Consider the following 23,180-nt stretch of genomic DNA (forward strand, 5'->3'; position numbering starts at 1 on the left):
TAACTGAGTTGTATAGACAGGAAGTTGCCTACTAATGGAAACATCTCTTCTTTTTGTTCTCACAATACTCACAACAATTTCAGTGGGTGTTTGGTGTAATGAAGATACTGTTATATTCTGTGAGAAAGGAATTTCATGTTCACGTGGTGTATGTTTGAGTACTAACAATGAATTGGTATTGAATCGTTCGAAAAGTGGACTTACTATCATATGCGATGACAAAGATTTCACAGTCACTGAGAAGAAAGTGTTGACAACTAAAAGTGAAACCAAAGAAGGGTCTAGTAAGTTAGAAGGATGTGAGTATGGTTCTGATATATCTTGTGACAAATGCCAAGAAGGATATTCACTTTATAAAGAAGGCATTCCACTTATATTTGTCTTGAAGTGCAGACGATGTGATGAGTTGGTGGACACTGGCTATGATTCAAAAAAGTACTACTGTGGGAATTGTCACTCAAACACCACTACCGACCAAAATCCATTCTATTGTTGTGATGTGAATTGCGCTGGGGACTGCAAAACAAGTAGTTGTAAAACGTGTGTTGCCGGGTTTGTTCTTGTGAATTACATCTGTAAAAGATGTGACTTGAATGTTGCCAATTGTTTGTTGTGTTCTGAAGTCGGGAAATGTGACACTTGTAAAGATGGGTATTACATATCAGATGATAAAACGCAATGTATTCAATGTGATAGTAGTTGTCTTGACTCTGTATGTGACAAAATAAATGGGAAGTGTAATTCCTGTGCTTCAAATTTTGTGTTTTCAACGAGTAACAAAACATGTGAAAATTGTTCTGCTTTTGACACAAATTGTATGACTTGTAACACGCAATTTGAGAGGAAGTGTGAGAAATGTTTTACTGGTAAATATCCAGTACTTAATTTAACTACGAATGAACAACAATGTGTTGATTGTGACTCGACTTGTGACAATCAATGTAACACAGAAAATGGGTTTTGTGAGGCTTGTGAAGAAAATAAAGTACTTTCTATCGAACACCCACTTTATTGTGATTCGTGTAAGACTTATGACCAGCACTGTACAATTTGTGCAACGGATTTTTCAAGAAGTTGTAATGTCTGTGATGAAAACTATTTTCCAAAAGACAAACAATGCCACCCCTGTTCAAATATCACAAATTGTGAGTCTTGTTTGAATACAGTCGAACAATGTACTCAATGTATAGATCCATACATACTTCAAGATGGGTACTGTGTTTCGTGCCAACAAAATGAATACAAATTTAATCAAACATTCTGTCAGAAGTGTTTTGAAACAATTGACAATTGCAAATTGTGTTCTACAACACATGTTGGTATTGCGGTATGTACACTTTGTTACGAACCTTTTGTGGTTTTAAATGGAAAATGTATTTCTTGTGGGAGCGAACACTTTTATAACAAAACAAGTCTCAATTGCCAAACACTTGATAAGTGTATCAGTCCACTAAATTCAACAACGTGCCTCTTATGCCAAACTGATAGCTTTTTACTGGACAATATGTGTTTCAACTTTTGGGACTCATGTGACACAAATGGTTTTAACAACAAAACGCGAAAGGGATGTGACTGTAACAACACCATTTCAATTAATTCCAATTGTGTTGAAAGTGTTGAGAACTGTAAGTATTTCACGTCGACCAATAATTCTGGAATTTGTGTTCTGTGTAACGACAATTATACTAATGCCGATGGTCTTTGTACTTTAATTAACGATACAAAGCGTACATACAGAGACAATAAAATGTTCAAATGTGGGAGTGGAGAATATTTGAGTAACACAAATGAATGTCTTCCTTGTGACAACAATTACAAAGAGTGTTTTTCATACAATTCACAACAATATGTGTTATCATGTGCAAAAAACAATTCAATAAATTACAATTCCAATGAATGTTCTAATGACAAGTTGTGTGAAACAGTATCTGCAAGTACTTGTGCAAAATGTTCTCACACAAATTACAATGTCATCAATGGAATTTGTGAAAAAAGTGTTGTTGATTATTGTTCCGCAAGTGTAAAAGGGATTTGTCTTTCTTGTGATGAAAATCACATTTTGTCGAGTCCAACTCATTGCAAGTCAACAATTGACTTCTTTTGTGAGAAAAAAAGGGTTGAAAAGTGTCAAAAGTGTGTTTCTGGATATCACTTCTACCAGTATAACACAGATGATTTTGAATATACTTTTTGTGAGAAAAATGATGACAATTGTGAGATCGAATTTGAGCTTGGGAAGTGCAAGAAGTGTAGTATAAACGCTTTACTTTCTGATGGACTTTGCATTCCTCTTGATGTTCCAAGCGAATTGAACGACACTCAAGAGTATACAAATGAAATGCAATATCCATTTTACAACCCCAAGACTCAACTAGATGATACAGAAAAGTGCATTATTAATAGTTCACTTGGGTGTATGCGTTGTGTTGATACATACTATTTGTCTTCTTCTGAAGGTGCGTTGAGATGTCTTCAATGTAGCGAAAACTGTTTAGAGTGTTACAATAGCACATATTGTTTGTCGTGTTCCAGAGGGTATTACCTTGACTCTAAGAAGACATGTCAATCCAATAATGTTCTCAGCACCACATGTAAACAACTTATCATTGAAGGAGATGGATGTGCTTTGTGTAAAACTGGGTATTATCGTGTTGAAAGAGAATGTCTACCATGTGATACGTCTTGTGAAACGTGTAACCAAGGTGACACATGTTTAACGTGTCGTAGTGGCTACTTTAAAATCTCTGTTGAATCTCCTTTATGCCAAACATATTCAAATTTGACCAATTGCATTTCAAAAGATGACACTGGATGTCTTCAGTGTGAACCGGGGTTTTATCTTCATAATAGCCGTTGTAACAAATGTGAAATGCGTTGTACAACATGTTCCTCGTTATCCATTTGCACTTCTTGTAAAGACGACAATGTTTTGAGAAGTGGAATTTGTACTCCGTACACATTAATTGAGTTCTGCATACGATCAGAAAACAGCATGTGTGTGAAATGCAGTGGATGGTATCATCCAAATGACAGTGGAGATCGTTGTGAGTTAGGTTTGAATTATGGAGTTATAATTGGTGTACCTCTTGCTGTTATTATAATATGTATTATATTGCTTATAATTGTATTTATTATAATACAAAAAGTCCTACAAGCCAGACGTCGTTCAAAACAGGCGAAACTGAACCTGACTATATTCAAAATCAAAAACTCGAACTCCCCACTCTCCTTCCTTCTTGGTGATAAAATAGTTGCGAACATGGAATGTCTCAAATTTGATGAAAATGTAGAAGAAATTCCCGTGTTGTCTGAGACCCGAGAAGTCATCTGCATTGGCAACAAAACAAAGCACAGTGTTCTCATACAATTTTCAGTACGATCCGAAATCGACCAATTTTCATTTCGATTTGTTCCAAATACTGTACGTCTTCGAAAAGATGAGGCTTGTGAGTTTGAGGTATTCATCACCCCTTACTGTACATGTGAGATCAAAGATCAAATAGCTGTCGTGTTAATCGATTTATCTAACAGCCAAGAAATTGTTGGTAGGTTACGAGTAGAAACCAAGACTGAATTAACGACACGACTTGATTATCGTGAATTGACAGAAGGGAAGAAGTTAGGACAAGGATCCTTTGGAATAGTTTATAAAGGTATTTTTAGAGGAAAATCGGTTGCTATTAAGAAGATGAAACAGTCGTACAACGATGAAAAGATGATGAAAGAGTTTATAAAAGAAGTGTCGATGTTAGACAAGTTTCGAAACGAGTATATTGTACACTTCTATGGTGCTGTTGTTATACCAAATAAGATCTGTATGGTCACTGAATTTGCACAATATGGGTCTTTACAGGATGTCATAAATAAGAGGACTGATAACCCACTTAGTTTGGAGTTGAGAATAAAAATTGTTTTAGACGCTTCAAGGGGCATTTTGTACTTACACCAAAATGGGATATTACACAGAGACATCAAACCTGATAACATTTTGGTGATTTCACTCGACTCCGATGTCAAAGCTAATGCTAAACTGACTGACTTTGGGGCATCAAGAAATATCAATTCATTGGTGAACAACATGACATTTACTAAAGGAGTTGGTACACCAAAGTATATGGCTCCTGAAGTGCTAGAAGGTCAGAGATACACAGAAAAGGCCGACGTATTTTCTTTGGCAATAAGTGCTTACGAAGTTATTGGGTGGGTCGATTGTTACCCCAAAAAATTATTTCATTTTCCTTGGGATATTGCTACCTTTATCGCGAAAGGGGGGAGACGTCCAAAAACACCAAATATGAGTGATGAAGTATACAATTTGATTCAGCAAATATGGAACAACGACCCGTCCCAAAGAATTGGTGTTGAGATGTTTATTGACGAAATGTCTCAATTGGTGTAATCTATTATTTATTATAAATAATCTAATAAAAAAGAAGTAAACCATTCATTGTTTTTTTACTATTTAATAGTTTTTAACTTATTATAATAGTAATATATTATTTTTAATACTATAAAATAGTATATTCAATATTAAACAAATTTATATTAATTAAATATAGATTTTTAATTCTATAAAATGTAAAAATAGAATTAACTAATAAATAATACTATTATTAATTTATATAAAAATAGAAATGTTTTATCTTTAAAAACAAAGGTGATGGGTATTTGTCTTGATCATTTTTACTTGTTGAGTGTTGTATTACACTTTGAATACAAAGAAGACTTACAAACATTTCTTGGAGTCAACCACAAATGCGAACAAATGATCCATACAATGCGAGTCACCCCGAAACTACAGAACGAGAAATCAGTGATTTGGTTCTTTAAACACTTTTCCCCAGAGACGTATGACACTCCTATTTATACAGAAAAGGTGATTCCATATCTTTTACAAGTAGATTTGATTCGATCTCCAAATTTGAAAATTTTATTTAAAAAAGAACTTCTTACCATCGAGACTTTTGACCTTCTAATACCAAAAATCACATCAGGGGTACTTGATTTGTATGGTGAGGGAACATTAAAAAAGGTCACACAAATTATCATTTCAAAGGCAAAACAGTTTCAACGACTTGAGAGACTTGAAGGGGACATTACGAGTATAACAGAATTTCTTGTGAATTACACGGAAGGTGGAAAAAAGCTCAATTATAAGATGCCCAAATTGGTTGTAGTAAATTGTCCACTGTATTTTGAAAATGAAAACGACACAAGTATGAAAGAATGCTTTACAACAATAACGAAGTGCATTCCAAACTTTAATAGAACAAAAGTTGTTTGTCAGATTGAGAGCAACACTGATGAATGGAAAGTAGCTGAAGAGCAATTTAAAGAAATAAACTTTTATTATCACTATTTGAACAATTTGCACAAGAGAAGTGCACTTCTATGTGAAGAAGGTAAGGTGGGCATTAAAGGAGAACTCCAAGAAGATGAAAGACTTGAAATGGCATATCCACACGCAATAGAGCAAACATGTGAAAACAATGAAGAATTTCTGACTCAAACTGGACTTCCACAATCAGTCGAAGTGTTTTATATGAATGGATGTCAGTTTGAAGAACCATTTCTATTAAAAACGGACTTTTTGAATGTGAGGCAACTCTTTTTAAATACTATCAATACAGTCACATTTGAGTGTTCATTTTTGAACGTTGAAATTTTGTCGATTATCAATTGTGAAAGACTTCTATTTAAAGAACAATGTGGCCTTCAAAAATTGCGAGTGTTATGGATTCAATCTTGTGAAGATGTGAAGTTCTACGGCAAGACCACAACTCCATTACAATATATAGGAATTAATATATCACAAGAGATAATTTACCAAAGACAAGTCGAGGCACTTCGAAAGATTCAAATTGTAGATTCAGGCAATGTTGAGTTAAGTTCTATAACAAGAAGTGAAGACATAGAAGAAGGGAATTTTGTCTTTGTCAATTTAAACGACATACAAATGAATGGGAAAATTTACGACACATTCAATACAATGAGAAATAATAGAAGTCTTCACTTTGTATCAAAGTCCCTTCACAGTTTTGTGAATGGAGAAGTTGATATTGATAAAGGAGGTGAATGGGAGTACAAAACCGTGTATAGGACGTTTAATACTAATTTGGAAACAAGTGCTTCGCATAGCAATCCATTCGACTACTTTGAAGTTGATATGAAACTCAATCAATTCATTTCTATTGGAGTTGCTGATATATATGAGCACATGAAGAGTCACAAAAGTGAATCCAATTTGCCATTCAAAGTCTTTAGTTTTTATAGTGAAGACGTTGAAATCGACTTTTGTGAAAATGAAAAAAAAAGGACATTTGGAAATGAAGAGAAGAAGTCCAACGTCTGTGGGTGTGGGATTATAAATACATCAGAAATTTTCTTTACACAAAATGGAATATTACTGGGAAGGTTTCCAATCAACTTTAAACCTGACATTCAAGCTATCGTGTTTAACAACAAGATCAGTACTATCAATTGTGGGGAATCGGCATTTCTCTATGATTTGAACTCTCTGGAGTAAGTAATCCTTCGTTACTTTTAATTATTATTAAATATAATACAAAGAATAAGAGTTTTAGTCTAATACATTATACCTCATTATAATTCGTCATTATATGCTTCGTTAATGACTTATTGTATTATTTTTACTAATAATATACCATATTTTAATTATTAAATACGATATATAAAAAGAAATTTAAAAAGAATACAGAACACGATGGGATATACAATCAAAGAAGAAAATGGACGGAAAATATACTATGTCAGCCTCAGTAATAATAAAAAAGAAGTAGTTCCAGAGCCATTAGTGTACGGATTACAAACGGGGTATATCGACCTTGATTATTGTAGAGATGGTATTTCGAATGAAGAAGCTCAAATGTTCTATGGAGTCGATGCAAAGAAATTAAAGAATATAATAAACGCTTTCTATGAGTAAGTTTAATACATTAAACTATTAATTATATAATTAATTAATTAATTAATTAATTAATTAATTAATAAAATTGTTTTTACTATTTGAAATAGTTTTTATTAACTAAATAAATAAACCACTTTGAAAATCACACAACAGACTGAATTAAATAAAAATCATACACATCACAAAGAAATTCCCCATTCAGGAACACCCACTTGTTCCATCAATATTACAAAATTCTCCGCCATCCTCACAAAACCCACACTTTTCATTCGTCTCACACCACCCACATTTATTACTCAAACACGAATTTTGATCGCTCTTAGTCTCGCACGACTTGAACGTAATACTCCCATAAGTGACGGGAATGAACCCGGAGCATGTCATCTTGACGGTGACTACAACGGTTGAGATGTCTGTACTTACTATCCCCCGTATAGTCGGTGACACTGAATTAGGGGTATTACTACTCGGCATGATAACAGCCAAATCCCCTGGTAATGGGACGTCTGTACTTACTTTTGGGGAGAAGCAATTCCAAGGGGGTGATGAGAAGACCATTGGGGTGATTGGTTCTTTCGGGTTGATCTTTACATAGTACGGCTTGTCCATCTCTCGTATTTTGAATGTGCAAAACGCTATTAGTTATTTCCGACCTTCTCTTTATCTCCCAAAAAACAAACGTTGAAACGCAGCAACAACAATCGAAGTGATGAGAACAAGAACAAGTGCAATCAAGAATGTCACTACAGTGAATCCAAATCTCCATTTACACGCTTTTGACATCGTAAGTACATATACACAAACCCCTACACCTGAATAAAACATGACAAATGCAGCAGTCAATATCAATCCACCAAACCCTAACACCGTCGATATAATAAACGATATGTGTATTAACACTACTATCCCAAACCATACAAAGAACTGTGACTTCTTCCACGTCACTTTCATCACTCGGAAAATCAAAAAGTCCTTCAATTTCTTCCTCTGCGCTATCACTACCGTCCACAACACTATCGTCAAGATCACTAACACTCCCAACGTGAAGAACAAATACGGGACAAAGAATGGTAACACTATCGAAAAGATCGAAAACACTATAGCAAGCATTAACACAACTATAGGTGGGCCAAAGACCTCAAAGGACACTATCTTCCCTTCATTCTGTTTCTCAACTAAAATATTCTTCCCATGTTCTTGCATTAAGACTTGTAACTGCCCAACAGCGTCTTCAACAATTTTACTCATCTCAAAATATTCCTCTTTCGACGTCTGTTCAAGACTTATTGTGTTCTCGTGAATACTTTTTAACGCTTCAACTATGTAGGGGATCACCCCTAAGTAATCAACAGACAATTGTCCGCCATCATCCTTCTGAACGATCTCGGGAATCACTTCCTCAACTTCTTGTGCGATGAACCCATACTTCATCTTCGTCGCATCAGTCTTATACGCAAACTTCCGCCCTACAAGTCCAGTCACACTCTTTAACGCGTCTTCTATCCGTTTGATGTCCGTTTTACTCCGCGCATCCGACCGCACCAAATACCCGTTCTCCGCAAAGATCTCCCCAAACACGTGTAACCGCCTCAGTTGTTCTGTGATTTGTTCGATTTTGATGAAGTCGGGTTCTCCCGTCTGATTTTGGATGTTTTGTAATTGGAATGTCTCCATCTCGGTCATTTGTCCCAATGGATTGAGTGGATTGAATTGATTCATTTGATTCAATTGATTCAATTGAAGTGTTTGTCCAATTTGTGTTTCATTAGCTTGGTAGTTCTGTGTGGTGCCTTGAATTGGATTAGGGGACTCCGTATGAGTGATCCCCGACTCCGTTTGTCCAAGCAGTTGACTCTGTAAAAATGCAAAGGGGTAGTCTTGTGGCGAACTTGGCGCTGAAATGTTTTCCTCGACGTTCTTCGAGGAACTTTCTTCGTGCGTGTCGGTATTCAAATGTGGCGCAGAACTCTCCGAGTTCTTCTCTTTCGGTTGAGTCTTCTCAACTAGTTGTAACATGTACTTCTCACATACACTCTTCATCGGCGTTTTGTTCGCAGTCTTCTTAAACGCAGTTTTCGGATACAAGTCGGGAAATTGTTGTGTGTAATACGCTCGCAAATGCGCGTCCCAGACGTGTGCGTAGCAATTGAACCTATTTAATTAACGAGTTGTTTTTTATGTACGCCATGTTCAATACAAGGGAAATTAACACAATAAATGGTATTTAACGAGTTGTTGATTTGGTAGTTAAAATTAGTTTTGTTTATGAAATGAACAAACCGTGTTTTTAAGGGTTCGTTGCAATTGGGAAAGACACATTTCCAGTTTTTCTTGCGCAATTTTTGAGTTCGTGGAATGTCATCGGAGTCGACTAAAAGCACTTTTTCTTGATCGATTTCATTGTTTTGTTCTTGCATGTGCTTTCGCTATTTTTTAGTTTTGTTTTTTAATCAAAAAATGTATAGTTTATTTATGGTTTCACTATTATTCTTTTATTAAACGATCTGTCTGTTTTGGAATACAGTTTTGTAACACAAAATGTGTGCCCATATTGAATTTTAAATGGTTTATACTTGATTTTAATATAGTAAAACTGTAATTGTAAGTAACAATTTGGGAATTGAGATTAATTAATTAAAAAAAAGGCAAAAAAATAAAAGTCAAGCCTCTGTGATTTTTGGAATTTATATTTTTGGGTTTGTTGTTAAAAAAATCCACTAATATTATTAAAAAAGTAATAAAAAACTCAAATTTTTTAATATTTAGTTCCACAAATGCCCGCTTTTGTTGGGAATTGTTTTTGTTTTATTATATTTTGAATTTGTGTGAAAATTCTTATTTTTCATTTTTTTAAAATTCTTTGTCATTCCAAAAAAGTATTATATTTATAATATAAACATACTTTAATTATAGTTTTGGTGACATTTATTTTTTTATTTTTTTTATTTTTTTTGAAAAAATCTTTTTGTTATTAATTGTCTACTTTAACCTATTTCATATTTTTACCTCAAATGTTCTTAAAGTATTAGAATTATTATTAATTAATAACTTTTTCTACATTAAAAATACAAAATAAAATATATTAATTATACTATAAACACTCCGAAAACATTGTTTCATAATTTTTACCGAGTTTCAACATTTTTTTCTGATTATTTTTATTTTTTAAACTGATTATGTATATTTTTTTGTCGAATGGACAACATTTTTAAACAGACTTCTTAATTTTTAAAATTTAAAAAAACTGATTTTTATAATTAAATTATTAATTAAAAATTATTCGTAATTTTACGAATAATTTTTTTGAACCATAATTCGACTTATAATTTATAATTTATAATTTATAAATAATAAATAATAAATAGTAAATTATTTATTGTAATAAATAAAAACGTTATATATATCATTTATTATAGTATATCAAAACCATTTTTCAAACCAACACCCCACTCAAACATAACGATTGGAATAGTATATTTGTTATAAAAAGTACTATTTTAAAACTATTAAACTAATTAGAACACCACGAATGAGTGTGCTTCACTACGTCGAGTGTGTGTCGTTGATTCTTTTTTTGATCGGCGCTTTCTTCAATTTAATTATTTTATTCAACCACCGCAATTATGTTGATACCACGACGAGTATCTACTTCAAGGAATACATTCCTCCTTCAACCCTTCCCGACGGTCCCTATACATATCCACATCCTTCCTATGTCTCTCCCGAGCTTAACTTATCTTCTTTCAATTATGAAGGAACCTGTGGCGAAGTTTTTAAATATCGTCCAAACAACAAGCGTGACTTGTGGTTGACGACGTACAGTTTTGAGTGGCAATGGACGTGGATGCGGTATCGACATGATGTCTTGTTATCCTTTTCTTTAGCCCAAGCGGTTATTCCAAATGCGGACCGTGTCTTAATATTAATGTCGGAGCCTCCTTCGCGGTGGTTTGTGAATGAGCTTGAGAATTTAGGTGTCATAGTTTTGAAGCGTCCCTTTAAGCGTGTTGGTCAGTCACATGTATCCCAGCGTATATTTGCTTGGCGTGAGTATTTAGAAGAGCACAAACAAGATTATGATCGTGTCGTTATTTCCGACTTTCGTGACTTTGTTTTCTTCAACGATGGCTTCGCAACTTTCAATGAGTCCGATTTAGTCTTTGCAACAGAGTGTATGGAACCGGGCAGACGATGTATGAAGTTCGACCAAGATGCTAATTACAACTTCATGGGGCAAAGCTTTGGCTATAAAGCGGCTGATGAATACAAGAACAACAATTCCATCGTAATCAACATGGGGACGACTTTCGGCGGAACTCAAAAGGTCATCGCCTACTTACAGACTCAAGAAAAGTACATCGACAAGGCTTTGTGGCACAAATGGGGCCATGACCAAGCAGTTCACAACGTGTTATATTACTCCGGAATTTACTCCCCCCTCAACCCTAAAATCGAAAAGTGCACACAACGGCTCTGTTTCGGTGATTTAAAGATCGTCTACGACGACAAACGAAAGTCTCTGTATACCAAACAAACTGGCTGTTCTCCTGTGATGCGGCATAAAGTGGAAGGGGGAAAATTCAGGCTCGCTTAATTATAATTTTATAGCTTTGATTACCTTTCATAGACATTTTGAAGAACATGTGACCAATGCTAACAATGAACAACTTAATTCTGGAATAATCTGCGCTTGCAGTCAGTCTGTTTAACCTTCTGAAATGAAATAACCTTTGTGGTATTCAATACATTAATAATATGTTTCCCTGGCGCGTCTTTGACAGACGCAATGTTCCCAAGTGCTTCGATGAAGTTCATTAATTCATTCCCAAGACTCAACTCAAATTGATCAAAAGGTATCCCCTTCCCAATATCCTTTCCTCCAACACTCCATAGACATTTCCCATTCATTTGCAACAGCCCTACCCAACTCCCGTTCTCACAATCCATCCCAACACTCTTCAAACAAAACCACGGAATTTCTACACGCACAATTTGTTCGTTGTCTTTGAATTTGATTTGTATCGAGAATTTGAACTTTGTCTCAATGACTATTTTGACCATCCCAATCTTGTTATTAACTACACTGTTCTCTCCATTATAAAGTAACACACCACATCGAAACTCACGAAGCACATAACGTTCCTCACTCATAGGACGGAACATTACCACGTCAGTCCGCTCTTGTTTTTTGCCCACCGCAATTTTATCTCGTGGAGTCAATAAAGCAATCGACTGTTTAATCAGGGGCGTGTTCTTCACTTCAAGGATTCGCGTGAACGAGTCAAGCACGTCGAGAATTTCTCTGAACGTTGGGCGGTTGTCGTAGTGTTGCGCAGTGCATGTCTGAATGAGCATTGAAACGTCACCGTCGCACTGTGGCGGTACAGTTGGTCTGAGCATAGTTGCGTCCGAACTGACTTGGTTCATTAAAGCGAGTGGCCTTTGCAGGAGTTGTGGGTACTCGCTATACGGTGCTGCGTACTTTTTAGTATAGACTTTATAGATGACTTCCCAGAATACAATACCAAATGAGTAGATATCACTCTTCATCTTCTTGTCTAATGGGAGTTTGTGGAAACAGACGACATCAATTGATTCAGGAGAACAGTAGCCGGGGGTTCCTCTTATCATTCTTTTCTGTGCGTTTTGATAGACATTCTCATTCATAAAAAAGGATAACCCAAAATCTGTTATCTTGACCGTCCCATCACTGCTGACAAGCAAATTCTCTGATTTCAAGTCCAAGTGTAATATAGGAGGGTTGTGTGAGTGGAGGTATAACATCCCCGTTGAGATCTGTTTCATGATATCCAGTCCACGTTTGAAAGTGATGTCGTTTGCCTCTAAATAACTCCGTAGAGTCCCATTTGCGACGTATTCGGTTAGAATAGCGCGAAAAGGTACAATCACGCACGCTTTAAAGAACGCGACGATATTGTCGTGTGACAAAGAACTTAACACTGACATTTCGGTCATAAACTGTTCGTTCTCGTTCGGCGTCATTTGCTGGTTTTTTAATACTTTAATGGCGACTCTTTGGAACCGGGAGTTTTTATATTTCGATGGTAAAGACGACTGAAACACAATGCCAAACGACCCTTCGCCTATTAACTCGCCACGTCGTTGATAATCGGCAACTTCCTCCGGACTTATTAACGCGTTCTGTGATTGTAAATAACTGAACGACTCGAGTGCTTGTTGTGGAGGTGCGTTTGGGAGTAACACTGTATCGAGGGGTTGTGTTGTCTGTTGGAGTGACAGTAGTGACGTCAAGTTAGCTGTTCGTGTCGGTGCCATGAACGTGAAAACGTCCGACAAGAGTTGTGTGTTTCCTTCTCCATACATTTTATCTCTTTATCAAGTTTCTCTTTCCACACCTCCCTCAAAGATTGCATTCGTATAGTTCTAATTAACTAATCACTAACTATCTCAAAAAATCAGTAAGGAAAGACACAAGAGTTATATTATATAGCATTTTTATTATAAATTACTAATAAAAACTTCACATCAATTCAATAGATCCATTTCAAGGTCGTCCCTCTTCTTCTTCTTAAGGAAGAACGACACGGCTATGGAGATTCCCCACCCGACACAAAACGCCCAAGCAGCGAAGTAATTGAATATAGCGACGAAGTTATATCCGAGTTGATTAATGAGTGCGATGTATCCTGTTCGACTTAGCATACACATTTCGACTGGAGCTTGAAGACTACATTGGATTGTCTCTTGATCAATTGAGTACTTCTGATTGCCAAAGGTGGAATAGATAGGAGCGAAATAATATAAAAGGTTGAGGAAAGCATACGTAGCGAATGTGACTATGACCCCTGTTGCTAGTAAACCTTGTGGCCATGTTTCTTTTACTTTGACTTCGAAGAGTTGAATACAAAAAATTCGCACATCGATTTTGACTATCCCATTCAATGTGGAGAAGATAACAAATCCTATTAAGATACCATACAAAAGATAATCTAATGGGAAGAACATCCCCAACATCCGCAGCGCCATATCAATTGGATTTAAACTATTTGGATCATCAAGAACAAAGCCACAAGTGATTCCACAACTGCTCTTGACTATCGAAACTACTAAACTAATTAACAGCGAGACTATTATAACAGCACCAAGTAACGTAAAAACTAATCCAAAGAAAATCCCAAACCCCCGCGTCTTCACTTTTAATAAGGAAATCCATGAATCTCTCCCTTCTACCTTCTCTTGTGCCCGCCGTAACTTCTTCTCATATACACGAAGCTGTCCTAACCGTCGCCGTGTCTTCACATCTTTCGGTCTCCCAGTCTTAGCATCGCTGTGCCGTTTTATCTCATCAATTTCTCTCTCAATCTTCTCAAGACGTTCATAGATCGCGGAAGACGCTTCCGCGTCGTCTTGTTGTCCTTTTAACAATGAGATCCCAGCGTCCGCCATACCATATACCGTGTACGTCAACAGAAACAGAAACCCAAAGATAGTGATACACGCGTGAAGAAACTGAAACCCCCGTTCAAACCAATTGGTCGGTAGAATGGCACTCTCCCATTTCTCAATTGGCGTCAACTCCTCCGACGTTGTGCTCGAAAGGTGGGGAATCGTTGTGGTGAATGGAACAAATATCCCAATGATGTAGATGCCAAAGATTATCACGCCACTAATAAAGGCAAAGCGAACTACTTTGAAGATCCGCTGCCATATAGACTTCTTCTTCTCGTCTTCGTCATAATCTTCGACGTAAAAGAATGCGTAGGGAACTACACACGTCACACATAACAAACTCAGTAACTCAAACACTACAGGTCAATACTATAGTATTATATAGTATTATATAGTATTATATAGTATTATATAGTATTATATAGTATTATTATAGTATTATTATAGTATTATTATAGTATTATTATAGTATTATTATAGTATTATTATAGTATTATTATATAATTATATCATAATTATACTTTGAAGTATAATTATTCATGTATAATAAATATATTAATTATATAACTAACAAACAATAGTAAAAGATCGAAGTGGTCAAAGTCGAAGCATCACCGGCAACTCGATTCTCGGGCTTCGTGGATACAGCAGAGTATATGTCAATGGGAATAATCACTAACAATGAGGTCACCAATGAAAAGCTCACTACAGTTATTATGTTCGATAAAAGACTCTTGTCGTAGGTGTCTTGATAATGTCGAACCCACAATACACAAGCACACACAGTGAGAGAAACTACTATGGCCCCTACAAGAAGAACAACCCAAATCATCTCCTTTCAAATGTCACACATTTTTCAGTTCGAGGAAGTTCTCGTTTTTGTTCCTCTTTCACTTTTTCATCAATAAAGACTCGAACGTGGGAATAACATTTTGAAAAACAAAATGTGGATATAACATTATTTAAAAACCTTTGAGAATTAAATAGTCGGCAAGCTTTTCAACGACTAACGAACACTGGTCTTGGGTCATATAGTCGGCATAACTTGCGACTATGATAACTTGTTTTGTTTTCACAACAACAAAGCCTTCGTCTTCTTTAAGAGTGACTGCGTGAAGCGTCCGCTCGTTTGCAAATTGCAGTGTACATTCCGCCCCTTTAAGTTTGATCTTTCCGCCAACGTTTCTCTTTTTGACGTCACCAAAAAGTGAGATGAGATTCGCAATCTCGGACTTTTCGAGATGGCAATGAAGCGAAACAGCATTTTCATTTCCGTCCATTCCAATTATCACTGCTGATTTGCAATAGCCGCTCCCTATCAATTCAACGTCAACATACTCTTGCCATGTACCGCTCATTCCACCTTCTTTTTCAAGTTGTCAATCACAACTAATTAACTTTTTGTTCGTTGTACTTCATTATGTATCTAAAATATAGTTTTTTTATTATAATTTGAGCTTTTTCTAACTTAATTGTATTTACTATAGTTAATTATACCATCAATAAATAATATTTTTTATTATTTAAACTATAATAAATATTATAGTAAAAATATGATATGAGAAATAAAAAACAATTACAACAAACTCAACAATTTAATAGTTATAATAATATAATTCATAGTTTTGTATAGTAATTCAATAATAAATAATATCATAGAAAGTAAAGATATCATTTTGTTGGATCAAAAAGGGCGGAAGGTCACAACATTTATATCGTCAAAAAACAAAGAAAAAGCCATCGAAAACTCAAGAACTTTTACTTCTTTCAAGTAAATGTCCTCTTGGCTAGGAGCGTATATGACCTCATTCATAAGTCTGAACGCGATAATCTCGACTGTTATGAAGAACGTCATTGATTTTCTGATGTCTCATTTCTTCAAAACGGAAGCCGTAGAGACTATCGCACTGTTCGACGACGGCGATATATTGGACTTGGTCACGATGCCGCGCGGATGTGACAGGTTTTTGAATTACTACGATACAGCGGAGTTGGAGGAGCATGTTCTCAATTACGTAGTTAAGCGCGGACCAAACAGCGGGTCGACCATCAAAGAAGTGTTTATCAGGAAAAACCTGAACGATTTGATCTTCGATTTCGACCTTTCGGATTATTTTGTCCACAAAGTCCAGCTGTATGACAAAATCAAAGACCCACACCACTTGATCGGTCAACTCTTTTTGAGGGTCAACAGTCACTTCAACCCATTATGCTCGAAGAAAGTCGTGGTCCCGCAGTTCTTTACCTCGGAGTTTGAAAATGGGTATACCTTCGTTTCAAAACATTTGAAAGAGGAATTGGATATGACTATTATTGAGTGGCTTCGGTTACAAGACTACAGACTTCCACCGTCGACAGACAAATTGTTACCAGGTCAAATCCATCCGGGGCTTGGTGTCGGACATGAGGTCGAGGAGATGATTATGAGCTTTGTTGTGGCGAAAAATCGCGACGGGATGTTGAACACCCCAGAGCATTGGTACAATGCGTATCTCTATTACACGTCATCACATTTTCATTTCTTAAATCCGGCGTTTGAGGGTTTTTTCAGATCGATCAATGAAAGTGTGCGAAAGGACATCGAGAAGAGGAGGTTGTGCAACGTGGCTTGGGCAATTGCTCAGGGGAAGTTGATGCACCGGCCTACCAACACTATTGTTAAGTGGGTCAGCCTTGAGCAGGTATTCCCAATCTCAAAAAAACTAAGGGCATACTTCAACGCTGAATATACCAACCTTGTCATGAAAAACTATCACCCAAAAGACTTCTATATCGAATGGGGAGAGTAAATATGTATTTTTCTTGTTGATATTGAAAGACTTATATTATATTTATACTATATATGTTACTTTTCTTATATTATATATATTAATAAATGAAACTGTTATATATCTAGTTTAATTCCAATATATTATTACTAAATTATGGTTATAATAAAAAATTACAATAATTATTTTAATAATATTATTTATAATACATTATAGTTTTCATTTTCAATATTTTTGACGTTTTCAACACATTTTTTCAATTTTTCAATTTATTTTTAATTTCACAAAACTAGCTTTTCATGAAGTTTGCTCTTTTCTTCTTCACAATAGTTTTGGTTTTGGGGCAACGTGACGAAATTGGTAAGAAAATCATCGAAGAGTTGAAAAATGGTGTGGAGAGTCTTAATAACGTCAAACGAGATCTGGAAAATGTGATCTGGAAACCGAAACCGAAAGATGTCGTTCTCAATCAAAAAGACGTCAAACAGCGCCCAAAAGTCCTTGTTAATTCCGAAGAAGGACCTGTCAACGTGGAAAAAGGTTTTTATACTTAAATTTAAAATAACTATAATTTCTAATAAAAGTACTATACCATTTCGAGTTCTTGTATAGTAAAACAGATAGTAAAAATATAGTATATATATAGGTTCACTAACTGACAGACTGTGGTGGAGGAGTGAAGGTCAAACGTGACCAACTGATAGACACGTGTACCAGTGGTAAACGGATTGGGATCAATGAGTTTTATCAGAACGAACGAGTGTATAATGCATCGTTGACGAATGTGAGTTCAATTCAATGGAGTGAGAGTGCATATGTAGTGAAGGAGATGTTCATAGAGGGGAGTAAATACGCGACGAGTGATTTTGGGTATAGCAGTTGTGTGATCAATCGAATAGAAGGCGAAGGGTTTGTGTCGGATGCTGATATAGACATCTTATGTGGGGACGCGATGCTGTTTACTGAGTATTACTTTGGATACGACTGCTCGACGAATAACGTTTGTTGTGTCAGTCTTGATGGCAACGTGTAACAGAGTAGGTTGTATGTGACGGGAAACGGATTCCAAATTACATGTATGATACAACGGATTTCAAGCAGTACAAGAAGTGTGACACAGTCTCTGTTTGTTGTTAAGACGTTTTCATTTGAAAGAACACGTAATGTCCAAGTAATGTGACACTTTTGAAGACAATGTGACAATTAGGTGTTGTGTAACCCTGATACCGTCTGTTACAATAATACTGTTGTTGATTGCCCAACGGAATTTAATTGTAATTTGACATATTCTGGCGTGGAAAAGTGTTCTAAACGATGTGAAGCTGTCCGAACTGTGTATACGTGTGAATGCCCCGAAGACAAGACGGGGCAATGGTGCGAAAAACAAGGAGATTTGACCTGCGAAATCTCTAAAGTCGAATCAAATGCACTTGGAAAGGGACAAGAAGAGTTTTTGGACCGTGGTGATCCCAATAAAGATTCTGCGCTGAGGGTTTATCAATTCGACGGGAAAAAAGCAGTAGAAATGAAATTTAAAGTTGAGTGCACAAATGAAATCAGTCAAAATACTACAGACAGTTGGTTCATTAGTACTGAAGAGGTTTGTTTTCTGTTTACCAAATTTTGTGACACTCGATGATACAAAATCAGAATGAAAACATAACAAAAGTGTCACATTAGTAATTTATTAATTTATTCACAATGAGCTCAAAATTTCATCTGATCCTAATCGGACGTTAATAGTGTCAGTGATCAATTTTTATAACTTAGCAGATCGCAGTGAAACGTTTAAAGTACATTTGGGAGCAAAGCATTATACTGGCGAGGAAAGTGTTACGGTTGAACTCCCTCTGGATTTCTTGCAGAACTCCAAGTCATGGAACGGAGATACTATGTATGCTGAAGTTCAAATAACCCCACCATTCACAACTACTTCCTTCTCTATTAACAGATTTTATATTCAAAGAGAACATAAAGAAGATAAATACAATAGAACAGTCTGGATTAAAACCAATTGGTGGTGGATATTGATCATATTTGTCGTCCTTGCCTTATGTGTTTTTGTGTTTGTTTTGTGAATTTTTGTGACACTTTATAATACAGATGTGACACTGTATAACACAAAATCAACACATTTGTTGCAACCATGTAATATTCATAACTCATATACTTATAACTAGATGTGGATGGTATTATTACAAAAACACTGACGTATTTGCGCGTGTGAAAGATGATTAATCACACTACCTTTTTATTGTGTTGTTTTCCCAATAAAAAGACTGTTACAAAACACAAGAACAAGAATAATTGAAATTATAAATCTTCAATGGCCGCAGCAGCAGTTCTTACACAAGTGTTACACGGGATGATATTGCCGCCTCTGATCTCTTTACACTTAATACAACCCTTTGATGTTTCCATAAATTTCTTCTTCACTTCTTCCTCTTTTTCTGGGCCAGCTATTTGCATGGCAGCATACAAGGCACCACAATACCCTTCTGGTGCATGTCCTCCACCATATCCCTTGCATTGAGCAAGAAGAGTGTCATAATTCTTTCCAGTAACACGAGAGTAGCCAAGTGTTACACTCATAGCACAGTTGCCCTCATGATTTGCATGAATTTCACCGCATGTATCACTGATGCTTTTCTTTTCCATTGTTTGGTTTTGTAGTTCAATTTCGGCTTTTTATTTTAGTTTCCACATTTTATAAGTGGTCTAAAAATAGAATTATTCAATTAATGATAAGAAATAGCATTTAAGTCGGAATTCAACAATTCTATTATAATTATTATAATAATTAAACTAATAAATTATCATTTATTGTTGTTATTTCATAAAAAAAATAATTATCAATTTAGTTGCGTTTTTGTGGTAATAATTTTATAATATTTTACTATATCTATTATATTTAAACTAACGAATGTTTGTTTCTAAATTGTTATGATAGAATTGTACACAAAATAAACAATTCATATTTGGAAATGATCCAAATTAAATATTATACAACAACTATATAATACTACAAAATATAAAAAATGTTCTGATGCCAAAAATAGCAAAAATTTTACATAAATTATTGGCCTTCGACCCGGAAACAAATACGGGAAGGAAATACAGATTCTGGCGTTCTTTGATGTCCAGACTATGTCTAGATGGGTGTAAAAATTAAATGGATGCAAAAATGATGAAAAAGTAAGGAGAAAAAGAAAGTGGAGAATTGTACTTTGCTCTAAACAATAGTTTCTGAACAAAATATTTATACCATATTATATAATATATTTACTATTTATATTTTAATTTTGGTTCTAATTTCTATATAGTTTTAAGTATAATATATCAATTTATTATTTTTTTAATATTCATATTATAATATAATAATTTATATTTGTTAACTTAAATTTTATTATTTTATTTATACAAGTATTAAAATGTATTAAAAATTACTTATTCTACAATTATTTTTAACAATATAATTTCATTGCAAGCAAATCGTTATAAAACGTCCGTTATCAATCATTAAAATTAATGGTTGATGATTAATAGAGTTTTAACTTTGTGACTAAAAGAAATTTAATTTATTTAAAACAATTTTTTAACGTAACAAATTATAATTTTTATAATAATTTTAGGTTCAACAAACATTAGTTTATTTTAATTTAGTTCTTAATACTTGATTAACAAACTCAATACACTATTTTCATTGAAACAATTGTTATACAAATAATAAAATAAACTATAAAGTATAGTAACTACCGACATATAAGAACTTTTCTTATTGACCACTACAAGTAGAAATTTCATTATAATATTCGTGACATAATCAAAACAAACTAAATAGTTAAACGAGTGATATTTGATGATTTCTCTTCTTTATTCGATGATCAGCTTATTGTTTAATTTCATATTGATTGATTTAAGTCAAGCTTCTTTACCAGATATACATAACAGCATATTAGGTGATGATTCCATTCAAAACTCTTTAGATAATTCCTCATCTTCATCACAACAAAAATGTGCAACAGGGGAGTACCTCGACACTGAAACAAATTTGTGTGAAAAATGTCCGAAGGGTACATATGAAAGTGACAATATCTGTGTGAATTGCCCTTTAGGCTTTTTTCAAGATGAAGTTGGTCAAAGACTCTGTAAACCCTGTTCTGAGGGTTATTATAGTGACATAGAAAGAAGTACAACATGTGTAGCATGTCCTTCCGGGTCTTATAATCCATATCCAAACTCTACTTTCTGTCTTGTATGTCCAGTCGGGGAATATCAAGACCAAAGTGGTTCACATGTGTGTCTTCTGTGTGAAATAGGGTTTTACCAAGACGGTACAAATCAGACGTTTTGCAAAGAGTGTGGTTCAGGCGAGTATCAAGATGAGACGGGACAAATTGAATGTAAGAAGTGCCCAGCTGGTAGTTATCAAAGCAAGAAAGGGACATCATATTGTGACATGTGTCCACTTGGGTTCTATCAATCTCTTGAAGGACAGAGTGAATGTTATGAATGCCCTGCTGGGTCTTACCAGAACATGACTGGGCAAATAAGTTGTCTAAGTTGTAGTGCTGGTGAATATCAAGACCGAGTTGGGCAAAGTCGCTGTGAAGAATGTCTTCCAGGGACTTTTCAATCTTTATCTGGGGCTCTGTCATGTGAATTATGTGGAGTTGGCTATTCCCAATCGCAACGTGGGCAAACTGAATGTAAAGAATGCCAGCCGGGGACTTTTCAGAATGTCACTGGGCAAGCAGAATGCATCCCATGTCCTCCAGGGACGTTCAACCAATTCTTAGCATATACCTTTTGCTTCCCATGTCCCGACGGAAAGTATAGCATCGCACAAAGCCAAGATTGCTTGGTATGCACGTTTGGGACATATAGTAAAGGAGGGGATCCGACATGTACTAAATGTCCAGTAGGTTCATTCGCGTCCGTTGAAGAAGCTAAGTATTGCCAACCATGCAGTGGGGGGACTTTTCAGAATCAAACTGGTCAAGCTTCTTGTATGGTATGTGGGGAAGGGATGTACTCAGAGGACAATGCTACAAGTTGTGTGCCATGTGAGAAAGGGACGTATCAAAATGTTAAAGGTTCAAATCATTGCAACAAATGTACTCGCGGAACGTATCAAAATGAAATGGGAAAAAGTAAATGCGACAAATGTAAGGTGGGATCTTATTCAAAAGACGGCGCTGTTGTTTGTGAATTGTGCAAAGCTGGGACCTACCAGAATGAAACAGGCCAAAGCGAATGTTATCAATGTGGTGAACGTTATTACCAACCAAACAGTGGGCAATCAGTATGTTTCGAGTGTGAAAAGTACTCGGACCCCGAGAGAGTGACTTGCTTGGACTGTAAAACTGGGTATATATTGAATGATGACAAAACCCAGTGTGTCTTTACACAGACAAACACAATGATCGTCTTTGTTGTTGCGGTAGTTGTCAGTGTCTTATTTGTCATACTCGTCTGCGTTTTCTTCGCTTCAGCAGCCTGGTTCAAGCACGAGAAGGTTGCCGTGAATATGCGGAAGATGGGGTATGTCACTGATAAGGACGTCATCAAATTGTACATGTCGTAAGGTTACTATATATTATTAAACTGAATTTAAGAGTGTGTATACAGTTAGACAAGTTTGCCTTAAATGGAATAGTTTGACTTAAATGGTTCATGTTAATGGTTTAAAAACCAATTATTATAGTAAATAGTGGGTTAAACTAGAAAAAAATATAATGGTTAAATAAAATAATATTTAAATTATTTTTAATTCTATTGTTTTCTGTTACACTCTGATCTTGAAAAATAAAACCAAAACACATGTTAAATATTGTTTTATATGTTTTAACGTGTTTGTTTCGTTGAGTTCAAATACGTCAAACATTTTCTACTTCATTCGAAAACGTTTGTGTTACTTTATATTTATTGCAAATACGATAAATTAGCAGTATTTCTTATCGCGACGGGGAAATACCGCTTTTAACTTAACCAAATAATAATAATATCCATAAAAACGAATTCAACGAAAGGAAATACTGCCAAACCTTTCA

General features: G+C 35.3%; 11 protein-coding genes across 11 annotated transcripts; 6 read left to right on the forward strand and 5 right to left on the reverse strand.

Moving 5' to 3' along the window:
• Positions 1–34: 34 nt before the first annotated feature.
• On the forward strand, positions 35–4,399 carry EIN_398200 (protein serine/threonine kinase, putative; the record flags this gene model as incomplete). The annotated part of the gene is made up of 1 exon (XM_004258613.1): positions 35–4,399. The coding sequence occupies one exon, from the start codon at positions 35–37 to the stop codon at positions 4,397–4,399; it is 4,365 nt and encodes a 1,454-aa protein (XP_004258661.1).
• A 261-nt stretch (positions 4,400–4,660) lies between these two features.
• EIN_398210 (hypothetical protein) lies at positions 4,661–6,526 on the forward strand (the record flags this gene model as incomplete). The annotated part of the gene is made up of 1 exon (XM_004258614.1): positions 4,661–6,526. The coding sequence occupies one exon, from the start codon at positions 4,661–4,663 to the stop codon at positions 6,524–6,526; it is 1,866 nt and encodes a 621-aa protein (XP_004258662.1).
• Positions 6,527–7,126: 600 nt separating this feature from the next.
• EIN_398220 (hypothetical protein) lies at positions 7,127–9,345 on the reverse strand (the record flags this gene model as incomplete). The annotated part of the gene is made up of 3 exons (XM_004258615.1): positions 7,127–7,563; positions 7,609–9,080; positions 9,209–9,345. 3 exons carry the CDS (start codon positions 9,343–9,345, stop codon positions 7,127–7,129), a joined length of 2,046 nt encoding a protein of 681 aa, XP_004258663.1.
• A 1,112-nt stretch (positions 9,346–10,457) lies between these two features.
• Positions 10,458–11,522, forward strand: EIN_398230 (hypothetical protein; the record flags this gene model as incomplete). The annotated part of the gene is made up of 1 exon (XM_004258616.1): positions 10,458–11,522. One exon carries the CDS (start codon positions 10,458–10,460, stop codon positions 11,520–11,522), a length of 1,065 nt encoding a protein of 354 aa, XP_004258664.1.
• Positions 11,523–11,596: 74 nt separating this feature from the next.
• On the reverse strand, positions 11,597–13,273 carry EIN_398240 (serine/threonine protein kinase-transforming protein Rmil, putative; the record flags this gene model as incomplete). The annotated part of the gene is made up of 1 exon (XM_004258617.1): positions 11,597–13,273. One exon carries the CDS (start codon positions 13,271–13,273, stop codon positions 11,597–11,599), a length of 1,677 nt encoding a protein of 558 aa, XP_004258665.1.
• Positions 13,274–13,435: 162 nt separating this feature from the next.
• EIN_398250 (LMBR1 domain containing protein, putative) lies at positions 13,436–15,191 on the reverse strand (the record flags this gene model as incomplete). Its single annotated transcript, XM_004258618.1, has 2 exons — positions 13,436–14,715; positions 14,936–15,191. 2 exons carry the CDS (start codon positions 15,189–15,191, stop codon positions 13,436–13,438), a joined length of 1,536 nt encoding a protein of 511 aa, XP_004258666.1.
• Positions 15,192–15,321: 130 nt separating this feature from the next.
• Positions 15,322–15,717, reverse strand: EIN_398260 (profilin-1B, putative; the record flags this gene model as incomplete). Its single annotated transcript, XM_004258619.1, has 1 exon — positions 15,322–15,717. One exon carries the CDS (start codon positions 15,715–15,717, stop codon positions 15,322–15,324), a length of 396 nt encoding a protein of 131 aa, XP_004258667.1.
• Positions 15,718–16,134: 417 nt separating this feature from the next.
• EIN_398270 (hypothetical protein) lies at positions 16,135–17,148 on the forward strand (the record flags this gene model as incomplete). Its single annotated transcript, XM_004258620.1, has 1 exon — positions 16,135–17,148. The coding sequence occupies one exon, from the start codon at positions 16,135–16,137 to the stop codon at positions 17,146–17,148; it is 1,014 nt and encodes a 337-aa protein (XP_004258668.1).
• A 278-nt stretch (positions 17,149–17,426) lies between these two features.
• EIN_398280 (hypothetical protein) lies at positions 17,427–19,365 on the forward strand (the record flags this gene model as incomplete). Its single annotated transcript, XM_004258621.1, has 6 exons — positions 17,427–17,667; positions 17,790–18,127; positions 18,169–18,252; positions 18,335–18,727; positions 18,834–19,192; positions 19,308–19,365. The coding sequence occupies 6 exons, from the start codon at positions 17,427–17,429 to the stop codon at positions 19,363–19,365; spliced, it is 1,473 nt and encodes a 490-aa protein (XP_004258669.1).
• A 75-nt stretch (positions 19,366–19,440) lies between these two features.
• EIN_398290 (hypothetical protein) lies at positions 19,441–19,785 on the reverse strand (the record flags this gene model as incomplete). The annotated part of the gene is made up of 1 exon (XM_004258622.1): positions 19,441–19,785. One exon carries the CDS (start codon positions 19,783–19,785, stop codon positions 19,441–19,443), a length of 345 nt encoding a protein of 114 aa, XP_004258670.1.
• Positions 19,786–21,007: 1,222 nt separating this feature from the next.
• Positions 21,008–22,714, forward strand: EIN_398300 (hypothetical protein; the record flags this gene model as incomplete). The annotated part of the gene is made up of 1 exon (XM_004258623.1): positions 21,008–22,714. One exon carries the CDS (start codon positions 21,008–21,010, stop codon positions 22,712–22,714), a length of 1,707 nt encoding a protein of 568 aa, XP_004258671.1.
• Between the last annotated feature and the right edge of the window lie 466 nt (positions 22,715–23,180).

This window comes from Entamoeba invadens, assembly GCF_000330505.1.
Source record: "Entamoeba invadens IP1 unplaced genomic scaffold scaff_1105074724775, whole genome shotgun sequence".
NCBI classification, from domain to species: domain Eukaryota; phylum Evosea; order Mastigamoebida; family Endamoebidae; genus Entamoeba; species Entamoeba invadens.